This window comes from Ursus arctos, unplaced genomic scaffold (genome assembly GCF_023065955.2).
Source record: "Ursus arctos isolate Adak ecotype North America unplaced genomic scaffold, UrsArc2.0 scaffold_29, whole genome shotgun sequence".
Taxonomy (NCBI): Eukaryota; Metazoa; Chordata; class Mammalia; order Carnivora; family Ursidae; genus Ursus; species Ursus arctos.
In genome coordinates this window covers 37,200,799-37,223,741 of record NW_026622974.1, presented here as the reverse complement: position 1 = coordinate 37,223,741, position 22,943 = coordinate 37,200,799, and the positions used below count along the sequence as shown (strand labels likewise).

Sequence of the window (22,943 nt, the reverse complement as noted above, 5' to 3'; positions counted from 1 at the left end):
GCTAAGTCAGGGTCATAACTTCAGACCTGGAAAACTTTCTTTGCCACTTTGAGAACACCTGGTTGTCTTCAACATACTACACTAATTTTGCTCTCTTTAAAATATAAAATAAACAGGAAGAAAATATGGGCTCTTTTCATTGTGGGTACTGATTATGGTCTTTAAAAGTATGTTTTTCTTTATATATATATATATATATATTTTTAAAGATTTTATTTATTTATTTGACAGAGATAGAGACAGCCAGCGAGAGAGGGAACACAAGCAGGGGGAGTGGGAGAGGAAGAAGCAGGCTCATAGCGGAAGAGCCTGATGTGGGGCTTGATCCGAGAACGCCGGGATCACGCCCTGAGCCGAAGGCAGACGCTTAACCGCTGTGCCACCCAGGCTCCCCTGTTTTTCTTTATATTGACCTGACTTTAACTATCAGTTTTGTCAGGACTCTGCTTCTGTGGTACTTACTCATTTACCTATATAAAATAAGTAAAAGACTTAATGTTCTTTCGTTGAAAATTTAGAATAGCATTGCTTATTTGCTAAGTGGCTTAAAATACGTCAAATATTTATTCATATATTTTGTCTACATTCTGTTTAATTGTATTTTAAAAGTAACAATTTTAATGCATATTAATGTTAATGTGTTGTTGTGTTTCTTCCATGCTTGAAGGATAATTTAAAAAATATATTTAGGGATTTTTTTTTCACTTTGTTTCTTAGCTTAAAACATGTATTTCAAAATGTGTGGATCACACATAATTATATCTAATATGGACTTGAATTTTGTGTTGGAAAACATGGGGTTTGTTTTCCGTGCCAAATTTTTGGTGCTTAGTCTCTGCATACTTTCCCCCATGTCAAACAAATGGTGTCCCTAAATGAAGGCAAAAAATACAAAGTTATTTCCTGACATACTAGTTTAAGAACTTTTTATAATGATCTAGAATTCATACCTCCAGTTCCCCCCGAAAACAGCCATGGTACTTTCTCTTTCCTTTATTAGGTTATACAAATTCTTTCCTTTTGCAAAGATAAATGCTATCCAGTTGTGTAACTTTTAAAGCTTCTAAATTTTGTTTTGTGTTCTAAAGTGAAACTTGTTTAATATCTGGGCTTTCTCTCTCTCCTTTCCTTGTATAATTTCACATATCTGCTACTGCAGAGGTAGCCTAAGTTTGGATGATTTTCGGTAAGTCTCGAGACAGCATGTGATTTTTTTTTTCTGTATAAATTATCTGTTTAAGTTCAGAAAGTATACCCAAAACAACCTAAGTACAACAAAAAGGGGGAAAGGAAACACTGCTATTATTACTGCCTTTATATCAGCTATTTGGGATATCCTTTTATTTATTTATTTTTAAAAAACATTTTATTTAAATTCAATTTAGTTAACATATACTGTATTATTAGTTTCAGGGGTAGAATTTAGTAATTCATCAGTTGCGTATAACACCCAGTGCTCATCACATGCCCTCCTTAATGCGAGTCACCCAATTACCCCATCCTCCCACCCATGTCCCCTATGGCAATCCTCAGTTTGTTTCCTATAGGTAAGATTTTATTTATTTATTTGAGAGAGGGAAAGAGAGAGACTCTAAGAGCGGAACCAGGGGGAGGGGCAGGCTCCCTGCCGAACAAACAAGGAGCCTGATGTGGGACTCTATCCCAGGACCCTGGGATCATGACCTGAGCCAAAGGACGAGGCTTAATCCGCTGAGCCACCAGGTGTCCCTGGGATATCCTTTTAAAATTAGCCTCCAATTTGATTCTAGGTATCTTCTTTTTGTTTTCATTTTTATGATTTGATTTTATCTGTTTTTTGAAGTAGACTCCATGCCCAGTGTGGAGATTGAACTCACAACCCTGAGAACAAGAGTCTCATGCTCTACCAATTGAGCCAGTCAGGCCTCCCTGGATGATATCTCCTTTTTGAAATAGCATGATATATGTCATAAAATGAAAATGTCAGTTTAAAATAAAATGAAAAGCTAGTATCTAGCTTTTCAAAGCTATTGATTCATTTTTTTGTTACTGGTTTTGCTGAATTACTTTTAGAATTACTTTGTTTAAAGAACTTTTTTTTAAAGCAAGAAATTACAGTATTTGTGCATTTCTGGGGATAATCAGAAGTGAGATATTTTTTTAAAATGTCAGATTTCAAAAAGCCTTATTTTTTATATTCTATCCAAATTCTAGAGATTTTAGTAATATTTTGTTAACATTTTCATAATTGGTTTTGGAAACACTATCAGAGGGAATTGTGTTTACAGTGCTGGATTTAAAAAAAAAAACACTGAATTCTTGTTTAAATAAAATAATCTTGTTTAAGTACCCTTTTTACTGCTAACTGCTTATTAGAGTTTTTCCAGTTTTAAAATAAGTTTGATTTGCTCCTTAGACATGTATAAAATGCACATATCATTAATGTACCAGGTATATTTGAAACTTGATCAGTTTATTTTTATTTCTGTAATTGTTGCATTATTTCAGTAAATAAATTTTGCTTGTAGGAATAATAGCTATCCATTAAGTTAAGCATCCAAAGCAAACTTTTTTGGATTTTGAAGTAGTCTTTTTTTTATTTGGGTATTTGTTGTACAGGCAGCATTACTTGGTGAGCATGAGTTTTAAATTGGGTAAAAGTTCTGCTTTTCTTTGTTGAAACATGGGATAGTAGGCTGTAGTGGAGGAAATTTTTGCTGCTTTTTGGCTTATTTTTTGTTGTTGCTTTCCAGCTATTTCTGCTTTTAGAAATTTACTTTTGAAAAAAATTACAAAACCAATATTTAATATGTATGTCAGAGCAGGCTGCTTCCTTACACTACATTTGCTTTTGTACTTATGTTTATTGCTAACCATTCCCTTTGGCATTTATTTCCTTCCCTTTGGCATTTTATCTTTTTGTTATTGTTATTACTTTGAAGTTAAGTAAGATGCATTTTATACTTCATTTCTCTTTTGGGTATATGATAATAAAATTGAAATTTGCTTAAAAATTTTCAGTCATAGAGGACAGAATTTTTTTGTCAGGGTCTGTCTAAAAATGAAGGACTGAGAAGGTCATAGTTTTATATTTTTTTCTGTTACACTATGCTATTTTAGCAGTGCAGTTCTAAATGGGTACATTGTTTTGAATGTTGGTCTTACCACATTTTTTGTTATTTTAGAATATGTATGGCCGTGAGAACTATGTACCACTAGGGGGCTCTCATCTTTTAAACATTTTAGTTCAGTTACTGTTTTAAATAGGTGAATTCCAAACATTTATTAGTAAATATTGTCCCATTTATTCATACCCCCAAATTTAAACTTTAAATGTTCTGTCACTTTTGGCTTCTGAGATGTTGGGGCTTAATCTATGACTAAGAACTCCAAAAATTATGTTAGCTCTACCTTCGGTTTACCCTTTTCACAGCTATTTTTGTTATTGTTTAGAGTAAACTAGACTGTCATGATAATTTGCTATGTACTTGATACATTTTTGTTTAATATTTAGGAGCACACAGAAAAGAGGAGAATCATTTGGAATCAGCAGAATAGGTAGCAAAATTAAAGGAGTATTTAAAAGTACCACAATGGAAGGAGCTATGTTGCCTAATTATGGGTTAGCTGAAGGTGAAGATGACTTTGTAAGTAAAAATTCTTCAATTTGATATATGTATAAATTCAGACCTACAATGGCATAAAAAATTGGACATGCTTATTTTCTATTTTCTCTCTCCTTTATTTTACTTATTTCAGACTACTTTTTATCCCTTATTTTTTTCATTAGTTATTATAGTTTCATGGTGCTAATCTAATTTGTAAAGATCCTGAGCACTAAGCTAACTGCTTGTTAAGGCCAGAATGATTTCTGTTAAGCTGAGATAGTTCTAATAGTCAAACAATTTGCCATCTTGTGGTTAAGCTTTTACTTTGTATCCTGATCTTATCTCTTTCCAACCATACCGTCCAGGCAAACAGAATTGTTGATGGATGTCCTTATTCCTTGATACTCAAACTGTGATTGGTGCATCAACAGTATCAGTATTACCTGGGAGCTTATTATAAGTGCAGAATCTCTGGTTCCATCCTAGACCTACTGAATCAATTTGCATTTTAACAAGATTTGTGGTTCATTTATATGCACTTTACACCCACCATGCTATTTTATCTCTGTGATCTTTGCACATTGTGCTGTCCTTGGAATACCCTTCCTTTATTTATCTAGAAAATTCATACTTAACTTTCAGAATCCAGCTGCTTCCCTTAAGCCCTTACCTGGGTCCCCAAGTAGAATTGAACATTCCTCCTTTGTGCCCCTTGTTAGATAATATGTTAAAGCATGCATCAAAAATTGTATTTGAAATGATATGTTTATGATTGTTTTCCCTACCAGTTAGTTCCATAAAGAGATATTGTCTCATTTGTACTTTTTATTTGTTGAACAAATCTTTATTAAACAGAGTTCCTGAATCCTTATTTTGCTCTTTAATGGCTGAGCAGTGGGGATAAAATGATGATTAAGATAGAGACTTTGCCCTTAAGAGATTTCCCAACCTGGATATCAAAAGGGATGAATAGTAGTGATTGGATTGGCAATGACCAAGAAGAAGGAATAGGGGAGAGAAAAGTATATAAACCCATTTTTTCCTCTTACTCCTTTCTTTTTGACCTCTGTCCCATTGCGTGATGAATTGTTAAGGAGATTCATTGCTTCTTCATAATTTAAGTGGAAGAAAATCTTAATTTTTTTTTTCCTTCTTAGGTAATCCAAATAAAACATTCTTTTTTCTGTTTATGCCCTTGTCTTTTCTTAAAAGTGCGGGTAGAAGAAAGACAGTAGACCAGAGGAAGTAGTCTTTTTTCAAAATTATGTTTATTTATGTATTTTTAAAATTTTAAGCATATTATCGTCTCAATTTTTTAATTATATAGAAAAGTGGAAACAAATTTAAAATACCACCCATAATTCTACCACTCAGTAACCACTTCTGTTAACATTTTGGTGATTAAAAAAAAAAACCTTTCCTTTCTCATCCACATAGATTAGGCTAAATTATGTATATAGGTTGCTTCCCCATTCTCTTCCCACTTAATATTACAACGAAAGCATTTACCCATGTTATTGTGAACTTTCCAAAACACAATTTTTGTTTGGGAAGATGTACTTTTTATTTTTTGTTCTGCTTGATTACTTGAAATATATGCTTTTTTTGTTTGTTTGTTTTTGTTTTGTTTTTTTTTTTTGCTTCAGGAATAGGAGGATAGTCTTTAAAAAGATGAGAGAGTTCCGTTTTATAGTGGCCCAAGGAAGAAGGAAATTCTTGATTTGGAAGCAAAGATAGTGATAAGGAAAAGTATAAGAAGAGAGCAAACTAATCTCTAATACTCTGAAAAGAAAAGGTATGGGTGAATAGGCTGTTGACCCAGACTAAGATGGTGTCAGTTAGGATTTAGAGTGCACCGTGCTATGGGTTTTTTTTGTTGTTGTTTTGTTTAAAGTTTATTTATTTAAGTAATCTCTACCCCCAACGTGGGGCTTGAACTCACGACCCCAAGATCAAGAGTCACATGTTCTTCCAACTGAGCCAGCCAGGCACCCCAGCACTGTGCTAGTTTTCTTTTTTTTTAAGATTTTATTTATTTATTTGACAGAGAGAGAGACAGCCAGTGAGAGAGGGAACACAAGCAGGGGGAGTGGGAGAGGAAGAAGCTCAGTGGAGCAGGGAGCCCAATGTGGGGCTCGATCCCAGGACTCTGGGGTCACACCCTGAGCTGAAGGCAGACGCTTAACAGCTGAGTCACCCAGGCGCTCCACTGTGCTAGTTCTAAGGTGGGAACTTGAGAAATCTTCCTTGTCTTGTTTAGGAAGTTTAGGGGAAAGGGAAATTGCCAGTCTCACTACCAAGGGCTAAACTGGTGTGTGATTTGCATTTGGGACCTAGAAGACATTTTCTTTTAGAAACCTTGATGTGATCATTCGGTGGCAGTGCCTCCTTGCTATGTGACCTTGGAAAAATTGCTTAATTTTATTGTGACTTGGTTTCCTCACATGTGAAATGGGGATGATAGTATCTAGCTTACATAAGGCTGTTGTGACGTAACAAGTAATATGCACGAAGCACTTAGGCCAGTACCTAGCATATGTGCAGTAAGCACTATACGGTATTATAATAGCATCAGTTCTCATAAATGTATGAATGTAAATTATGGATTGGATTGACATATGTATGCTGGCCTGGGAACCAAAGTCCACTGCATAAGATTGAGTCTATTTGAAAATGTTTATCTGTCCAAGTTCAGAACTGATTTGCAAATAAACTTTTGGTATGTAATTTGCCCATTGGTTTGTTGGCAATTATCTCCATATAGGAAAAGATAATAATGAGGAACATTAGTATTTCTTAAGGAAGTAGGGGGACGTCTTTTTGCTCTTATCCTCTGCCACCCTTATTCTCCATCCTTTTTGTAGAGGGAAGATCTGTATGAAAACAAAAAGTACTTTTTCCTTTTCATTAAATTTTGGTTTATAATATTTACTTACTTTCAAATAACATTAAAGGAAGCCCTGAAAATTTTTTAGAGAAATACTGCCCTAGAGATTATTCACTAAACTTTTTTGACATAAATACCATTTGAGTGGTAACAGTAACAGTAATACATTTTAAAAATTTGTCCTTTGTTTCATAAATATTTTTATGTTGTTAAGAATTTTGTTCTCTCGTTTTGTTTCTTAGATTGATGTTGGGGAACTTTTTATTTAAGAATGTCTATTTTTTTTTTTTTTTTAAAGTAAACTCTACACCCAACATGGGCCTTGAGCTCATAACGTTGAGATCAAGAGTCTTGTGCTTCACGGACTGAGCCAGCCAGGTGCCCCAAGAATGTCTGTCTTTTGGCATTTAGTCAGCTTGTTAAACAAATTATCTGTCATTTTATGATCAATTACCCTTCTGATATTTCAGAAGCTGAATTCATTAACCAAAACATAGTTTTAATAGCGATAGAAAATGCTATTCTGTACCTCAGGTTCCAAGTAGTGGAGTGGGCATTTCCCTCACACATTCTTCTCTCTGTTTTTCTTTCAGGTGTGTAAGGAGATAGCCTTGTCCCAAAAAAGGCAAAAACCAATACATATCATCTGTTTTTATAGTTTCTTTTTTTCTTTTTAGGACTTGAAGACTTTTTCTTTTCAATAGAGTATGAAGAGGTCTTCCTAAGGTCACTAACAGTCTTATTAGGGATTACGGGAAGCCATTTTAGGGTAAGAACAGAAAAGGATAATTGCTAAGGGACTTTGTGGGGGAGGGAAAGAACTCACTTAGAGAGGTGACTGCCAGCTGTGGGAAAGAAGTAGAACTGAGAGTGAAGGTAGGGTGCTAAAATTCTGGAAGGAAATCTCTCTCTACTACTCATTTGCTCTGAGTAGACTGTTCAGAAATTTCTTAAGTGTGCACAGTCTTTGACTCTTTGTCTTAAAGAAGTATGTTCAAGGGGCGCCTGGGTGGCTCAGTTGTTAAGTGTCTGCCTTAGGCTCAGGTCATGATCCCAGGATGCTGTGATCCAGCCCTGCTTCCAGCTCCCTGCTCAGCGGGAGGCGTGCTTCTCACTCTCCCCCGCCCCCTTCTTGTGTCCGCCCACCTCAAATAAATAAATAAAATCTTTAAAAAAAAAGTATGTTCAAGATGGATGTGTTTTATCTGTAATATTTTGCCTTCTTTAACATGAATTTGAGACGTCTAGGTGATCAGGTGTTTTAATGTGTTAATTCGGAGGTTCTCTTCTAATTTAATGAAGTAGAGACAGTTTTTCCTTCTTTATATTTCTAGAACATGTTTGAAATTTCTTTTTAAAAATAATTGTTCTTCAAGTAATATTTTAAAATACTGTGTTAAACATTTATATTATTAAAATTTTAGAAGCCAAGAGATGAAAAAAGAAACTTAATTCTATGGAGGTGGGTCCCTTTCAGGTCATTTTTCATTTTTTATATTACTTAGCTGCAGTGAATATATTTATACTTGTGTCTTCTCCACAGTTTAAAAAAAATTTACTTGGAGTAAATACTTCATTAGACAGCATTCCCAGAAATGGAATTATAGATCTTCCTTAGTTTACAAGGGGGTTATATTCTGATAAATCCATTGTAAGTTGAAAACACATTTATTTTATTTTTTTATTATTTTTTTTAAATTTTAAAAGATTTTATTTACTTGAGAGAGAGAGGGAGAGAGAGTGCGCGCATGAGTGGGGGGTAGAGGCAGAGGGAGAAGCAGACTTCCTGCTGAGCAGGGAGCCTGACGCGATGCTAAAAATGCATTTAATACACCTAGCCTACTGGACATCATAGCTTAGCCTAGCCTACCTTAAGCAAGCTCAGAACACTTACATTAGCCTACAGTTGGGCAAAATCATCTAACACAAGGCCTATTTTATAATAAGCTGTTGAATATCTCCTGTAATTTATCGAATACTGTACTGAAAGTGAAAAAGAATGGCTGTTTGCGTACAGAATGGCTGTAGGTGTATTGGTTGTTTACCTTCGTGATTGAGTGGCTGACCGGGAGCTGTGGCTCACACTGCACACTGTTAGCCTGGGAAAAGATAAAAACTCAAAATTCAAAGTACAGTTTCTACTGAGTGCATATTGCTTTTCATCACAGTAAAGTTGAAAAATCAGAAGTTGAACTATCATAAGTCGGTGAACATCTGTACTTAATTAAAACTGCTTTATGACTTTCTCAATACATATTATCAGAATGAAAAATATCAGTACCTTAATTTTTACTTATTACCATAGTTAAATATTTTTCTGTATTTGTGTATTTTCAATATCTTTAATCTCTGAAGTGCTTATTTTCTCTTTTCTATGGAATTTTCATATATAGGTGATGTAATAAAACCTGGAGTTGATGCTAGTAACTTGTTTTTAATTTTTTATCTTTATATTTTTAGTAGAAAATTTGGTATCACCTAATTTCAAAAGTTTTGTATTAGAAAATTATGGAATTTATATGGACATATTCTTTATAGTTGTATCTTGTATGCTATAGGTCTAAAGGACCTGGAAATATTAAATTTTTCCTGATGATGTTTTTCCAGATTGAAGAAGGTATTGTTGTAATGGAAGATGATTCTCCAGTGGAAGCTGTGAGCACACCTAATACTCCCCGAAACCTTGCTGCATGGAAAATTAGCATTCCATATGTAGACTTTTTTGAAGATCCTTCCTCTGAAAGGAAAGAGAAAAAGGAGAGAATACCTGTGTTTTGTATTGATGTCGAAAGAAATGATAGAAGAGCAGGTAGGAGGCTTTATGAATACCTTTCTTAAAAGATGCCGATTAGTCTATATTTATCAGGAATGATAAACATTTTTCCATTTCTAACTTTTGAGTATGACTGCACATCCGAAAGATAAGGGTCTGAACAGAAGGTTGAATGAAAGCTTGAGCTTTTCTATAGGTTATCTCTAGTACCACTTAACTAATTAATTTGTTCAACCAGTACATATTGAGTAGACGCATGTGAGACATTTGACAATGCAGCAAGGTATTTTGTGTAATGTTCTTTTAATGGTTTTGCTGCCATCATTGTTAGCCATTATGCTTAATTGACTATGAGTAACGCATATAGCAGTGTATCAGGTATTATACCAATTTCATTAAGACAGCATTTCTCCTCCGTTGTTGTGGGCTAATTAGAATTTATAAAAATATGATAAAACACAATGTGACAAGTTTTCGTCAGGTTTTGCTATCTTTTTTCTTTTGGTTATTTCAGGTGTGAACTAATAGAGAAGGGGTAAATAGCATCCATAGCAAGATAATAGTCACCACCCTGGGTTTTGTCCAAGAAGTGGGGCATTCAGTGTAAGCAAAAGCACATCAAAGTTGTGCACATTTTGGGAATGATAGACACAAAAATGAAGTTCAGCTTCGGAAGAGAGAACTGTGTGGTGAAAGAAGAAAAAAAGTGGCAGTGTTAGGAGGTGGTTTTGAGAGAGGAGTGACTAAGTGTTAGCATGAAGGTCAGTGCTAATAGTTCCCCTTCTTTGTTTTTCAAAAAATAATAGGTTTTTAAAATTTTTCTTAGAAGCGAATCCTATTTCAAGAAATAAAACGTAGGAATGGGAAAGGAAGAATGCTCAGAGTACCTGTCTGTGATTTTTCCTGTTATAACTAAGTACCAGGCAGGGTCGCTCTGTCCAGTTCGGAGTCAGTGCTCCTTGATTTTGCTGTTGTTGCCATTCCGTCTTGCCAGATGCTTTTCTTTTCTATTCTTTTCTTTTTTTTTAAGATTTTATTTATTTATTTGACAGAGAGACAGCCAGCGAGAGAGGGAACACAAGCAGGGGGAGTGGGAGAGGAAGAAGCAGGCTCCTAGTGGAAGAGCCTGATGCGGGGCTCGGTCCCAGGACTCTGGGATCATGCCCTGAGCCGAAGGCAGATGCTTAACAACTGAGCCACCCAGGCGCCCCGCCAGGTGCTTTTCTAGCTCAGCATTTTAATAGGCGTAGAGAAAAACCATTGTTGGTGTTATATTCTGATTTCAGTTTCAAACATGGTTTTATATGCGTCTTTGTCTTATGTTTCTACTGATTGGCATTTTAAGTGTTGGAAAGAATTGAAAAGAAATATTGTAGTTAGTTTCTGGGTTCAACTACGTCTGTGCCTGGTACTTAAGTCTGGCCCTTTCCACACTGTTCCTGTTTCTCAGGAAATTATTGTAAACTTCTGACTCTTCAGATATAAATTCCTGTCATTATAAGTAAATTTATGTGAGCACGTAACTTATGTCCTTTTCAAAGGTTTACATATGATATACTTTTAAATATACTTTGTTTTTGCCTTTTGGACAGACATCATTAATTTTTGTGCTATATTTTTAGAAGTTTGCCTTAATAATTTAACCATAAAATTTAAACCAAAAAATCTTAAAACTACAGATTATTTTTCCCAGCAGTGCTACAGACTTTGACTGTCAATGTAATGTGCTTTTAGGAAGCCATGGCCTGTGAGGGAAAAAAAGTGCATCATTTAAATACCGTGTTGATTTTATATGTGTAGCAGAATAGCAATTTTAGGATTTTAAAAACCAAAACTGAGTATGATGTAGATCTTTTAAGACCAGTGTTGAAGAAGAAAAGTTCGATTTCCTTTATAGATTGTGACTATGTCATGTTTTTTTTCTTTTTTTAAAAGCTTTTATTTATTTATTTGAGAAAGAGAGAGAGAGAGCACAAGCGGGGGAGAGGCAGAGGGAGAGAGAAAGGGAGAAGCAGGCTCCCTGCTGAGCAGGGATCCCGATGCGGGGCTCGAACCCAGGACCCTGGGATCATGACCTGAGTTGAAGACAGATGGTTAGGTGACTGAGCCACCCAGGTGCCCCATCATGTTTTTTTCTAAATACAGGTGTTGTTTTTGGGTTATTGTGGTTTTAGTTGACTTTGTACATTGCATTTCCAAATCTGTGCTACAATGAGATGAGATGCTATTAATAGCAGTTAACATTTTTGGGGTGCTTACTCTGTGCTGTGCACTATACAGAGTGATTTAGGTGGATTATTTTATGTAATGAGTATAATTCTTTTATTCTAAGCAACTTAAGGCACACTGAGGTTATTTGTTCAAGTTCACTTAATAAATGGGGGAACTGGGATTGGAATAGGCGGTCTGACCCAACTTCTTCTGTAAACCGTTACTTTGTACTATTCAATTTGGTAGCCACATACATCTCTGAAAATTAAATTAAATTATATTTAAATTTTAGTTCCTTACCTACAATAGCCACATTTAAAATGATCAGTAATTACATGTGGCTAATAGCTACTATATTAATACAGATAATAGAAAACATTTTCAGAATTGCAGAAAGTTCTGTTGGATAGTGCTGTTCTGTACTGTTTTAGATCAGGACAATTGGTAAGTATTACAGAGACTCAAAATTGATTATAAGTTTTTATGAAATACATTATTTCTGTGACATTTTAAAAATAATAACTGCATTATTTTTTGAAATTTCTGTCAGCTCTATGATTCTGTTGTAGAAAAATGTATTATTGAGATAACTTCATAAATAGGTAAAATTTATCAGTCTCTTAAGAAATTTAAAATACGGGATAAAATATATTAATGTGATGTTAAGAAATAATAAATTATTAAGACTGGAATAATTTCTAATAGTAGTTTATAAAATTATTTATTACTTATTGTGTATTTATTCAATTTACAGTTGGGCATGAGCCTGAACATTGGTCTGTCTATAGAAGATATCTAGAATTCTATGTACTTGAATCAAAACTAACAGAATTTCATGGTATGTTGTTTTGGTATAAAATGTTACATTTTAGCATTAGCTTTCTTGAAGAAGCTGTTGAATTAAATTAATTTTTTGATTTTAAGTAATTATACCAAGAAAATGTAACAGTAACACTTGTGTACACTGCTGTTCATAATAGGAATGTACTGTTTTTATCTTATTTCTGGCTTATATTTTTTAAGTTTTTACAGTGTACATTTATTGCTTTTTAAATAATAATGTTAAAATTTAAAAGATAGTTATTCTTAATTGTATTTTAGAAAAGATTCTTTACAGCTGAATTTTTGTTTGTCTCAATGTGGCAGAGAATTTAAACCAGGCATTTCAGAATTGCTCTGTTCTTTTACCATCTTTCTTGATAAACACGTTTGCTCTGCATCATGGCAAATGTTTTGATTTAGCTCTTAGATATGGAAACAAAACTTGTAGTGTAGTATTTCTTTTAAGGATAGATCAGTCAGAAAAGGGGAACACTTTTCCTTTTTAGTTCTTCCCCTCACCTTCCAGTCTCTCTTATCATCCATTTATTTTAGTTAATGTCAGGGATGTAGTTATGAAACATTTATAGTCATTTTGTATGTAGATTCATGAGTTTGATTTGTGTATTCTGAATCTTTTTATTTTATGTGTTTATTCAGTTATTTATGAGAGAGAGAGCGCAAGTGAGCACGTAGGTGGGGTGGGGAAGGGGCAGAAGGGGAGCAAGGTAGAGAGAGAGAGAATCTTAAGCAGGCTCCATGCCCAGCGTGGATCTCACAACCCTGAGATCATGACCTGACCCAATGTCAAGAGTCAGACACTTAGCTGACTGTGAGCCACCCAGGCGCCCATGAATCTTTATTTTAGAGAAGCTTTGTGGAGTGTCCCTGATCCAAATTCAGGTTGGTTCTGAATTGAGGACCAAGGACAGGAACCTTTTTTACTAAGAGCAAAGCCCATGATAAGGAGATTATAGGATGATAAAAAATACAAGGTCCCACTCCAAACTCTGCGTAGATTTTGAATTTGTACTTGTCTTTAAATGATTTTCTCTTTGGGATACCTGGGTGGCTCAGTCGGTTAAGCATCTGTCTTTGGCTCAGGTCATGATCCCAGGACCCTGGGATCAAGTCCCACATTGGGCTCCTTGCTCAGTGGGGAGCCTGCTTCTCCTTCTGACTGCCGCTTGCGTGCTCTCTCCGTGCTCGCGTGCTCTCTCACACGCAAATAAATAAAATCTAAAAAAAAAATGGTTTTCTCTTTGTCTCTGCCAATCTTGTGCAGTACCATTCTCATCTCCTTTCTCTGAGAACTTTTCCTTTGGATTTAGAGTTGAGAGAAGAAATATAATCCATACTTTAAAGCTCTGGATCAACCTAAGTTGATTGGTTTCCCAACAATATTTTCCTTTTTGGTATTTAAATTTCTAAAGTCAGCCCTGTTTGAGAAAGCATGTCCATGGTTTGTTTGTTTGTTTGTTTGTTTTAAAGATTTATTTATTTGAGAGAGAGAGAGGGAGGGGGAGGGAGTTGAGGGGAGGGGCAGAGGAAGAGAGAGGATTTTAAGCAGGCTCCATGCCCAGTGTGGAGCCTGATGCTGGGCATCACCCTGAGATCATGACCTGAGCCAAAACCAAGAGTTGGATGCTCAACTGACTGAGCCACTCAGGTGCCACATGTCCATGGTTTTTAAATTTTGTTTTTAATCTTGTATAGTATTTGGCAACATGGTACCTTTTTCTCCCATGAGAGAGTAGGTGTTTTTCTTTGTAAGATTTTGTCTAATAGAATCCCACCAACTTCAAAATAATCTCATGGTATTTTTTTGAGGCTTTTTTTTTTTTTTTTTTTTTTTTTTAAACTAGTATAGAAGGCTTAAATAAATCTGTGTCAACAAAGAGTTGGTGACCAGCTTGGTTATCAGTAGACTCAGGTTCTTTGGTCTGGACTTCTGACTTGAAGCTTATGGGTTTTCTCAGGATTATTTATTTATTTATTTAATCTTTTAAAAAAGATTTATTTACCTGACAGAGCATGAGCAGGGGGAGCAGCAGAGGGAGAGGGAGAGACAGGCTCCCCACTGAGCAGGGAGCCTGATGCAGTGCTCCATCCCAGTACCCTGGGCTCATAACCTGAGCCGAAGGCAGATACTTAACTGACTGAGCCACTCAGTTGCCCCTTGTCCAGATTATTTAAAAGATAATGCTGCATCTCTATATGGGAGCATTGTGAATCTGAATTTGCCATAGTAAATTATAAATTAGGTTTTTAAAATAGTAGCAGAACATACTAATAACTTTCATATATATTAATTTCAGGCACATTTCCTGATGCCCAGCTTCCTTCCAAGAGGATCATTGGCCCCAAAAATTATGAATTCTTAAAGTCTAAGAGAGAAGAGTTTCAGGAATATTTACAGGTACAGTACCAGCTCAATTTAAAACATTGCTAATCATAGCGTTGTCTAATTCGTCTTTTTTTTTCTCTTGTGTGTATATATTTTGTTTTACAGATACCTGTCAGTATGTATTTCTAAAATTCTTTTTTTTTTTTTTTAAGATTTTATTTATTTATTTGACAGAGAGAGAGAGACAGCCAGTGAGAGAGGGAACACAGGCAGGGGGAGTGGGAGAGGAAGAAGCAGGCTCATAGCGGAGGAGCCTGATGTGGGGCTCGATCCCATAACGCCGGGATCACGCCCTGAGCCGAAGGCAGATGCTTAACGACTGAGCCACCCAGGCGCCCCTCTAAAATTCTTTTAAGATATTTTTTCCATGTGGAAATGAATTATTGTGAAAAGTGTACTTTTTAGGGGCTTCTGGGTGGCTTAATTGGGTAAGCATCACTCTTGATTTCAGCTCAGGTCATGTCAGGGTCATGAGATTGAGCTCTATGTTGGGCTCCACAGACTCAGCATGGAGCCTGCTTAAGGTTCTCTCTCTCCCTCTCCCTCTCCCCCTCCCTTCCGCTTGTTCACTCCCTTGCTCAAAAAAAGTATACTTTAAAAAAAAAATTGATACCCAATGAAATACCAGATACTTCCTTAGAAGAAAAATTGTATGTTGGATTTAATTTAAAATGTTTGGTGTGAGAAAATAAAGAAAGAAAAACTTGTTGCGTAAGATGAAATACATTCTAAGTATACTGGGTAATTTTTTTGTTGTTGTCTTTTTTAAAAAAAATTATTATTTTTTAAAGTAATCTCTACTCATAACGTGGGGCTTGAACTCAAAACCCCAAGATCAAGAGTCACATACTCTTCTTACTAAACCAGCCAGATGCCCCTTTTGTCTTGTTTTCTGTTTGATATTGCGTTTAGCACTTCTGAACTTGTGAATCTTTCCTCCCATTTTATTCCTCAGTTTTTTTTCTTTTGCAATTTGTAGATGTTTTTCCAGTTTCTTGGGACCTCCTGATTCTCTACCAGTCAGCACTTGGAATTGAATTTTATTTTTTTCAGTGTGTGCACAGTGTTATGTAAACAATGTAATTGGTATGTTATTTCCAGTGTTAGTATAGTCAGCCGAAATCAAGAGTCAGACACTTAACTAAAATTGATTTAGATTTCTCTAAAATTCATGACAGTCTTTCTTTGATGAAGTGCATGACCGAAAAGGAGATATTTTTTTTGTTTTGTTTTGTTAAAAAAAATCTTTTTTTAATGGGCATGGAATTTTGTAGATTTTATTGTTAATTCAGTTAAATTTGAATGCCTCCTTGTGCAAAGTAAGTACTTTTTAAATTAAAAATAATCATCAGTGTAAAAGGATATTTGTATTTTATTTTATTCATTTATTTTTTAAGATTTTATTTATTTATTTGACAGAGAGAGACAGCCAGTGAGAGGGGGAACACAAGCAGGGGGAGTGGGAGAGGAAGAAGCAGGCTCCCAGCGGAAGAGCCTGATGTGGGGCTCGATCCCAGAACGCTGGGATCACGCCCTGAGCCAAAGGCAGACGCTTAACGACTGAGCCACCCAGGCGCCCCGGATATTTGTATTTTATGTCTTGCATTTGAATGGTTAAATACTTCAACCTAGAAAATATTTGTTATATAATTTTCTGGTAGTGTGAAAATTGATACATGATATAACTATTAAGTACTGCAAGATATTTGTATGTAGTAGTGTTAACCTTTGCCTTTGTACCATTAACCCATTATTTGAATGAACTAAATCTTTCTAAGAACTAGAGCACCACATTCTAGAAGAATATTTTCTGGTGATATGGAGCTAAAGGTTGTAGTTAATGGTATTTCATTTATAGAGATTTCTGCTCAAAGTTTTGTAACTGTTTCAAGTTACAAAACAATATTAGGTAAGACTGGGTTATTTTTGGCTTTTAAAAGTCAGTTTATCTTGTAAGAAAATAGTGTTGCAAGAAGAACAGACAACAGATTTTCCAAATTATTTCACATTTCCACATTTAGTTTTCTGCAAAACCCTTTGTGCCAACTTCTTTTAATTACCAAGAAAGTTATACGATACTGTAGTACTTGTTTTATGGTTGAGAAACAGAAGAAATATTAGCTAGTGTTTAATTTTCCTTCCTGTGTATCAGGTCCAGTGCTAAATGCTTTATATAACAACGCTGTAAAGTAAGTAGTATTTTTTTCATCTTACATGTGAGGAAACTCTTAGGTAATTTAGGAACTAAGTTTCTAGGGACACCTCACTAGTGAGTGGAAGAGTCTGACTGTAGAGGCTGAGGTCTTAGGTGCTGTGTGATACTATTCTTTCTACAAATGTAGTTTTGTTATTCTGAATATAAAATCACTTTTGAGGATAAAAAAATTTTTTTTTGCTTTTTGTTTTCGTTCTTGTACTAATATATTTTTGATGAACCTTTTAAGCTTTCTCCCCCCTTTTTTCTTTTTTCATTCAAGAAACTTCTGCAGCATCCAGAACTGAGTAACAGTCAACTTCTGGCAGATTTTCTTTCCCCCAATGGTGGGGAAACACAGTTTCTTGATAAGATACTACCAGATGTAAATCTTGGTAAGTCAATTTAAAGAATCATGTATTTGAGGATAAACTGAAAATAATCAGCATTTTCAAATTAATGTAGAGGAATAGTTTATATAGTGAAGCGATATGTCAAATTCTAACAGACTTCTTATACACTGTTAGGAATATAAATTGGAAACTACTTGGAAAAACAGTTTGGTATGAAACAGAATGACTCAGCAGTCCCTCTCTGAGATATATTGTGGAGAATCTTTTATTCATATTGAAGAATGTTCATAGCATCATTGTTTTTATAGCCCAAACTAGAAATAATACAAATGTTCATTACCAATAGATTGACAAATAAATTGTGGTAGATTCATAAAATGGATATCTATAGCATGCAGCTATTTGCAACAACATTGATAATCTTAAAAGCATAATGTTGAATGAAAGAAGACACAGAAGAATATATACAGCATGATTTCTTTTATATAAAGTTCAGTATACACCATAGTAATATAAGCAGGAAAAGTTTGAATAAAATGGTTAAAGATAATAATGGAAGTAAAACAATATTTCTAAAAATATTTTATATAATATAATCTTAAGTACATATAGAACTAAACAAATGAATTAAATATTACAGATGGGCATTTGGCTTTCATTTGTATCTCTTCAAATTAATACATTTAGTTGAGCCAAAATACTTGATGTTCGTGCATGGAGAATTTCTTATCAGGGGAAAATATGAGGACATTTTGTATTTGGTTATATGTGATGTTTAGGAGCCGGAATTGGGTAGACCTGGTTGCTGACTAGGTTTGGCTGAAGGAGAAGAAATGATCAAAGATGATGCAGGTTTCTATTCAAACAATTGGAGGGATGCTATTACTTGCTGAGATAAGGGCAGTTCTGAACTTGTTGAATTTATAGAATCCTGTTAAAGAAGCTCTGTAAGGCAGGAGAGGCCAGGAGGTAGGCAAGCAGTAGAGAGTTGAGTGTTATTTGAAATCAGAGCAAATATATTGGCTCAGGAAGAGCATGTAGGAGATAAAGAAAAGAACAGGATGAAGCTCCGTAGTTTAAGGAACTTGGAGAATTCTTTTTTTTTTTTTTTTTTAAGATTTATTTAATAGCGAGCGAACGGGGGGGGGGGGAGAGAATCCTCAAGTGGACTCGCCATTGAGTGTGTGGAGCTTGACAGAGGGCTTGACCCAGGACCCTAAGATGACCTGAGCCGAAATCAAGAGTTGGATGCTTAACTGACGAGCCGCCCAGGTGCCCTAGGCACTTGGAGAATTCTAGGGAGGGAAGCATAGTTTGTGGGGGTAGCAAAGGAGAAATAGTCTGATGGGAGAGGGTTGGGTGGTTTTCATGTTGTAAAACATTCTCCCATTTTAATTTGTTAGTTTGTCTCCTGCTATTGCCATAAGTCTACTTTTTTCTAAATTGAACTGCAAGAAATTTTAAGTTGCATTTATCAATTTTGACTAATTTTTACAGGCATTTCTAATGTTTGAGAAAATCTCAAGATGTTTGATATTTTAAAATAAGAGAATCTAGAGATAAGATCAAGAAGAAATTTTGGCAAACAGGATTAGAATAATCTAAAACGCAGAATATAAATTATTTAAATAGTGTGGGGTTTTGTTTTTTTGTTTTTGTTTAATTTTAGAGAGAGAGAGAGTGCGAGCGGAGGGGATAAGGGAGAGGGAGAGAGAGAGAGAGAATCTTAAATGGAGCCCGACATGGGGCTCGATCTCATGACCTGAGCCAAAATCAAGAGTTGGATGCTTGATCGACTGAACCACCCAGGTGCCCCTAAACAGCCAATTTAAATGTTGTAGCAGTTCTTAAAACTTTTTTGACTAACTTTTGCATGTTTTTAGATACCTTTATATTCATTATTGTTTAAAATCTTTTTTTTTTTTTTTTAAGATTTTATTTATTTATTTGACAGAGACAGCCAGTGAGAGAGGGAACACAAGCAGGGGGAGTAGGAGAGGAAGAAGCAGGCTCCTAGTAGAGGAGCCTGACGTGGGGCTCGATCCCAGAACGCTGGGATCACGCCCTGAGCCGAAGGCAGACGCTTAACGACTGCACCACCCAGGCGCCCCAAAATCTTTTGAAAACATTTCTTATGGAAAATTTCAAATATACACAAATGTAGAGAATTTTGTATAATAAACTTCTCACTCTATTTCATCAGTTACCAACACTTGGCTTGTTCAGTCCCTTCCCTCCCTCCTCAATCCCACTGTATTATTTTAAGTAAATCCTAAATGTTGTATCTATAAACAGTTAATATCATATTTATTGTAAATTTCTACTGAATGTGAAATGGTGAATTATAAATTTTTTACTGTTTTACTTTTTATTTGGCTGTTTAGTATTTAAAATTACCTAATGAAGGGGCATCTGGGTGGCTCAGTCATTAAGCATCTGCCTTCGGCTCAGGTATGACTCTGGGGTCCTGGGATGGAGCCCGCATCCAGCTCCCTGCTCCTCCGTCTCCCTCTGCCTGCTGCTCCCCCTGCTTGTGCTCTCTCTCATTCCCTGTCAAATAAATAAATAAAATCTTCAAAAAAAATAAAATTACCTAGTGAAGTATACATGTAAGCAATTATGAGATATGTTATGCCTTCATAAAATTAATATTTTATTTTTAATTGCAGGAAAAATTATAAAGTCTGTTCCTGGAAAACTAATGAAAGAGGTGAATAACTGATTTATGTATATTCTGTAACATGATAGTTATGAACATATTTAAATATCAGTAAATTTTAATGGCTTATATGATTATTAAAAATCATAATCTTGATTTTTGATTTTCATACCATAATTTCTGTATCACAACAGAAAGGTCAGCATTTGGAACCTTTCATCATGAATTTCATTAATTCTTGTGAATCTCCAAAGCCTAAACCAAGTAAACCAGAACTGACCATTCTCAGCCCTACTTCAGAAAACAACAAGAAGGTACAGCATATTGCCTTAGAGTCATGAAGTTTGAAGTTGTCCTACTTGAGACTTTTCAACACAGGGAGAATCATGTGTTAATGAAATGAATGGGACTTATATTCTTTATGTGGAAATCAGTTGTACAGTTTAAAAAGGGTATTTTATGTAGTTTCTTGCCTCTTTACTTTAACAGGTACATGTTTCTCTAGATAATTGTATTTAAAAACTTTTGCCATTTCTGTATTTGGGGAACTTTTTAAAGTGGTTTCCTTAGGTGGTAAATCACCAACTTCCAATACTCAAGCAATTAATTGATACAATGTATTTATATTGATTTGATGTTTATTTTATCTCATTTCAATGGCTTATATAATATTTAATACATTCATTAAGCAGGTATATTATCCTGTGCCTACTGTTGAGTGCCAGGCACTGGAATATAAAGATATTTCCAGTTCGCAGGAAGCTCACTTTTGGGACGTCTGGGTGGCTCAGTTGGTTGAGTGTCTGCCTTCAGCTCAGGTCATGATCCAAGGGTGCTGGGATCAAATCCCGCATTGGGCTCCTTGCTGAGCCACAGCCTGCTTCCCCTTCTGCCTGCTGCTTCCCCTGCTTGTGCTCTCTCTGGCAGATAAATAAACAAAATCTTTAAAAAAAAAAAAAAAAAAAAAAAGGAAGCTCACTTTAGTTCCAGAATCGTGCTCAGCATGGGGGGCTATGTGAACTCAAAGGATAGCCTCCCCTCCAAAAAATTTCACTTTTTTGTTACTATAAAAGGTATCTTTTATATTTTTCTCACTTCGTAACTTTCTCTTTGGTAAACAAATAGTTAATTTTTGTGTATTGATTTTTAAAATTCAATAACCTTGCTAGACTTGTATTAACTTTAGTAATATATTTATTAATTCTTTTAGATTTACACACTTATATGCAAATGATGGTTTTGTTTCATTCATGGCTATGAACTACTGTACAAAGGGTATGATTTCAGTGTTTCACCACTAAATCATGTAGTGTAGCTTTTTTGATAGATATTCTTCATAAATAAGGCTAAAGAAGTTTGCATTCATGTTTATGAGTGGACTTGGCCTATAATTTTTTATTCTTATTCTATCCTTGTGAAGTTCTGATATCAAAATTATATTAACCTTTTTCTATTTGCTGGTAAAGTTATAAAATTGTAATTACTAGTTCTTTAAATAATTGGTTGAACTGGTTGTTAAAGTCACCTGAACCTTGAGTTTTGTTTGTAGGAAGGTTTTTTAAAAACCAACTTAATTTCTTTAATGATTATTCTTCAGATTTGTTGCATGAGTCAGTTTTTTTTTTTCCAGAGATTTTATTTATTCATCTGAGAGAGAGAAAAAGTGTGCATGAGCTGGGGGAGGAGCAGAGGAAGAGGCACAAGCAGACTCTGAGCTGAGTGTGGAGCCTGATGCAGGGCTTGATCTCATGACCCCAAGATCATGACCTGAGGTGAAACCAAGAGTCACATGCCCAATCAACTGAGCCACCCAGGTGCCCCAATATGAGCCAGTTTTGATAGGTTTCATATATTTATATATATATTTTTTAAGTGGGGGGAGGGGCAGAGGGAGAGAGAAAATCTTAAGCAGGATCTACACCCAGTGCAGATCCTGATGCCAGGCTCCATCTTACAATCGTGAGATCATGACGTGAGCCAAAATCAAGAGTCAGACGCTTAACCAACTGAGCCACCTAGGCACCCCAGGAGGTTATATTTTTCAACACATTTTTTATTCTATCTAAATCTGAAATTCTTTTGGCCTAAACTTGTTTTTTTTTCTGACATCTGTAGCTATCCCTTTTTATTTTTAACATTATTTGTGTCTTTTTCTTTTTTTTCTTTTTATCACTCTTGCCAAAGATTTTGTCCTTTTCATTTTTGGGTTTTGTTGATCTTTTTTGTCAGACTTCTAGTTCCTTGATTCCTGGTAATAGACTTTTTTGCATATCCTGGGGGTAAGTAGGGCTGAGATTTAGTTGCATTTCATCATTTTTTACTATAAGTAATTTTCTACATCTTGTTTTTTTCACACTGATTAGGCATTTCTGGGCTGTGACTGTTATTGTCCAAATTTTGTTTAAAGCTCAATATTCACATCTAAACACCCTTTAATTGTGAATTATAATCTGTAAGTCATGTTAGTTTTAAAATTAGCTGTCATTAATATATTTATACATCTTTACGTGTTCATTTGCTCCTTTTGGTGTTAAAAAACAAAGGGTTTCTTTGTGAATAATGAATTTTCTGTCGTGTCTTAACCTATCTGATAATTCTGTTTTGATTGGAAAAGTTTAAGTGCCTGTACTCTGAGTTACTTTGGCTTTAGTGATTGTTATCGTCAGGTGTAATAAACTATATATCTCTTTATTATTTCAATTTTTACTTTAGCTTTTCAGTGATCTGTTTAAGAATAATGCAAACCGTGCTGAGAATACAGAAAGAAAGCACAATCAGAATTATTTTATGGAGATGATGACTGTAGAAGGAGTCTATGATTACCTGATGTATGTAGGTAGGTAAGGTCTATGTGGTTACTGTGAAAACCTATTTTTCATTCATGTATCATTTCTTCTGTGATGCAAATTAATGCTCTCACTATTGCCCCATTATAACTTCTTTTTAAATTGAAGATACTTCCTTTATAAGAATTTGATATAATTGGTCTTGAACATATTAAAGTTACTAGTGTTTACAAATAAAATATTGACCATTTGTGTTTTTTTATACTG

The 22,943-nt window shown here is 35.0% G+C and overlaps 2 protein-coding genes across 18 annotated transcripts in view; one reads left to right on the top strand and one right to left on the bottom strand.

Annotated features, from left to right (window-relative positions):
• SNX14 (sorting nexin 14) overlaps window positions 1–22,943 on the top strand; it is an 83,509-nt gene that overhangs the window by 46,376 nt on the left and 14,190 nt on the right. For 9 of the 17 annotated variants that reach the window (XM_057303894.1, XM_057303892.1, XM_057303893.1 and 6 more), the window contains exons 16-24: window positions 1,160–1,186; window positions 3,494–3,626; window positions 9,082–9,283; window positions 12,213–12,296; window positions 14,596–14,696; window positions 17,162–17,273; window positions 19,901–19,941; window positions 20,085–20,204; window positions 22,603–22,726. In XM_057303894.1, the coding sequence (XP_057159877.1) occupies window positions 1,160–1,186; window positions 3,494–3,626; window positions 9,082–9,283; window positions 12,213–12,296; window positions 14,596–14,696; window positions 17,162–17,273; window positions 19,901–19,941; window positions 20,085–20,204; window positions 22,603–22,726 (944 nt within the window). The remainder of the gene's footprint in view (window positions 1–1,159; window positions 1,187–3,493; window positions 3,627–9,081; window positions 9,284–12,212; window positions 12,297–14,595; window positions 14,697–17,161; window positions 17,274–19,900; window positions 19,942–20,084; window positions 20,205–22,602; window positions 22,727–22,943) is intronic. The other 8 variants (XM_057303895.1, XM_057303896.1, XM_026506978.4 and 5 more) reach the window with 1 other exon arrangement.
• Window positions 17,697–22,943, bottom strand: part of NT5E (5'-nucleotidase ecto) — a 62,875-nt gene continuing 57,628 nt past the window's right edge. The window contains exon 9 of the mRNA XM_048219614.2: window positions 17,697–20,832. Coding sequence (XP_048075571.1) covers window positions 20,732–20,832 — 101 coding nt within the window. The 3' untranslated portion in view covers window positions 17,697–20,731. The remainder of the gene's footprint in view (window positions 20,833–22,943) is intronic.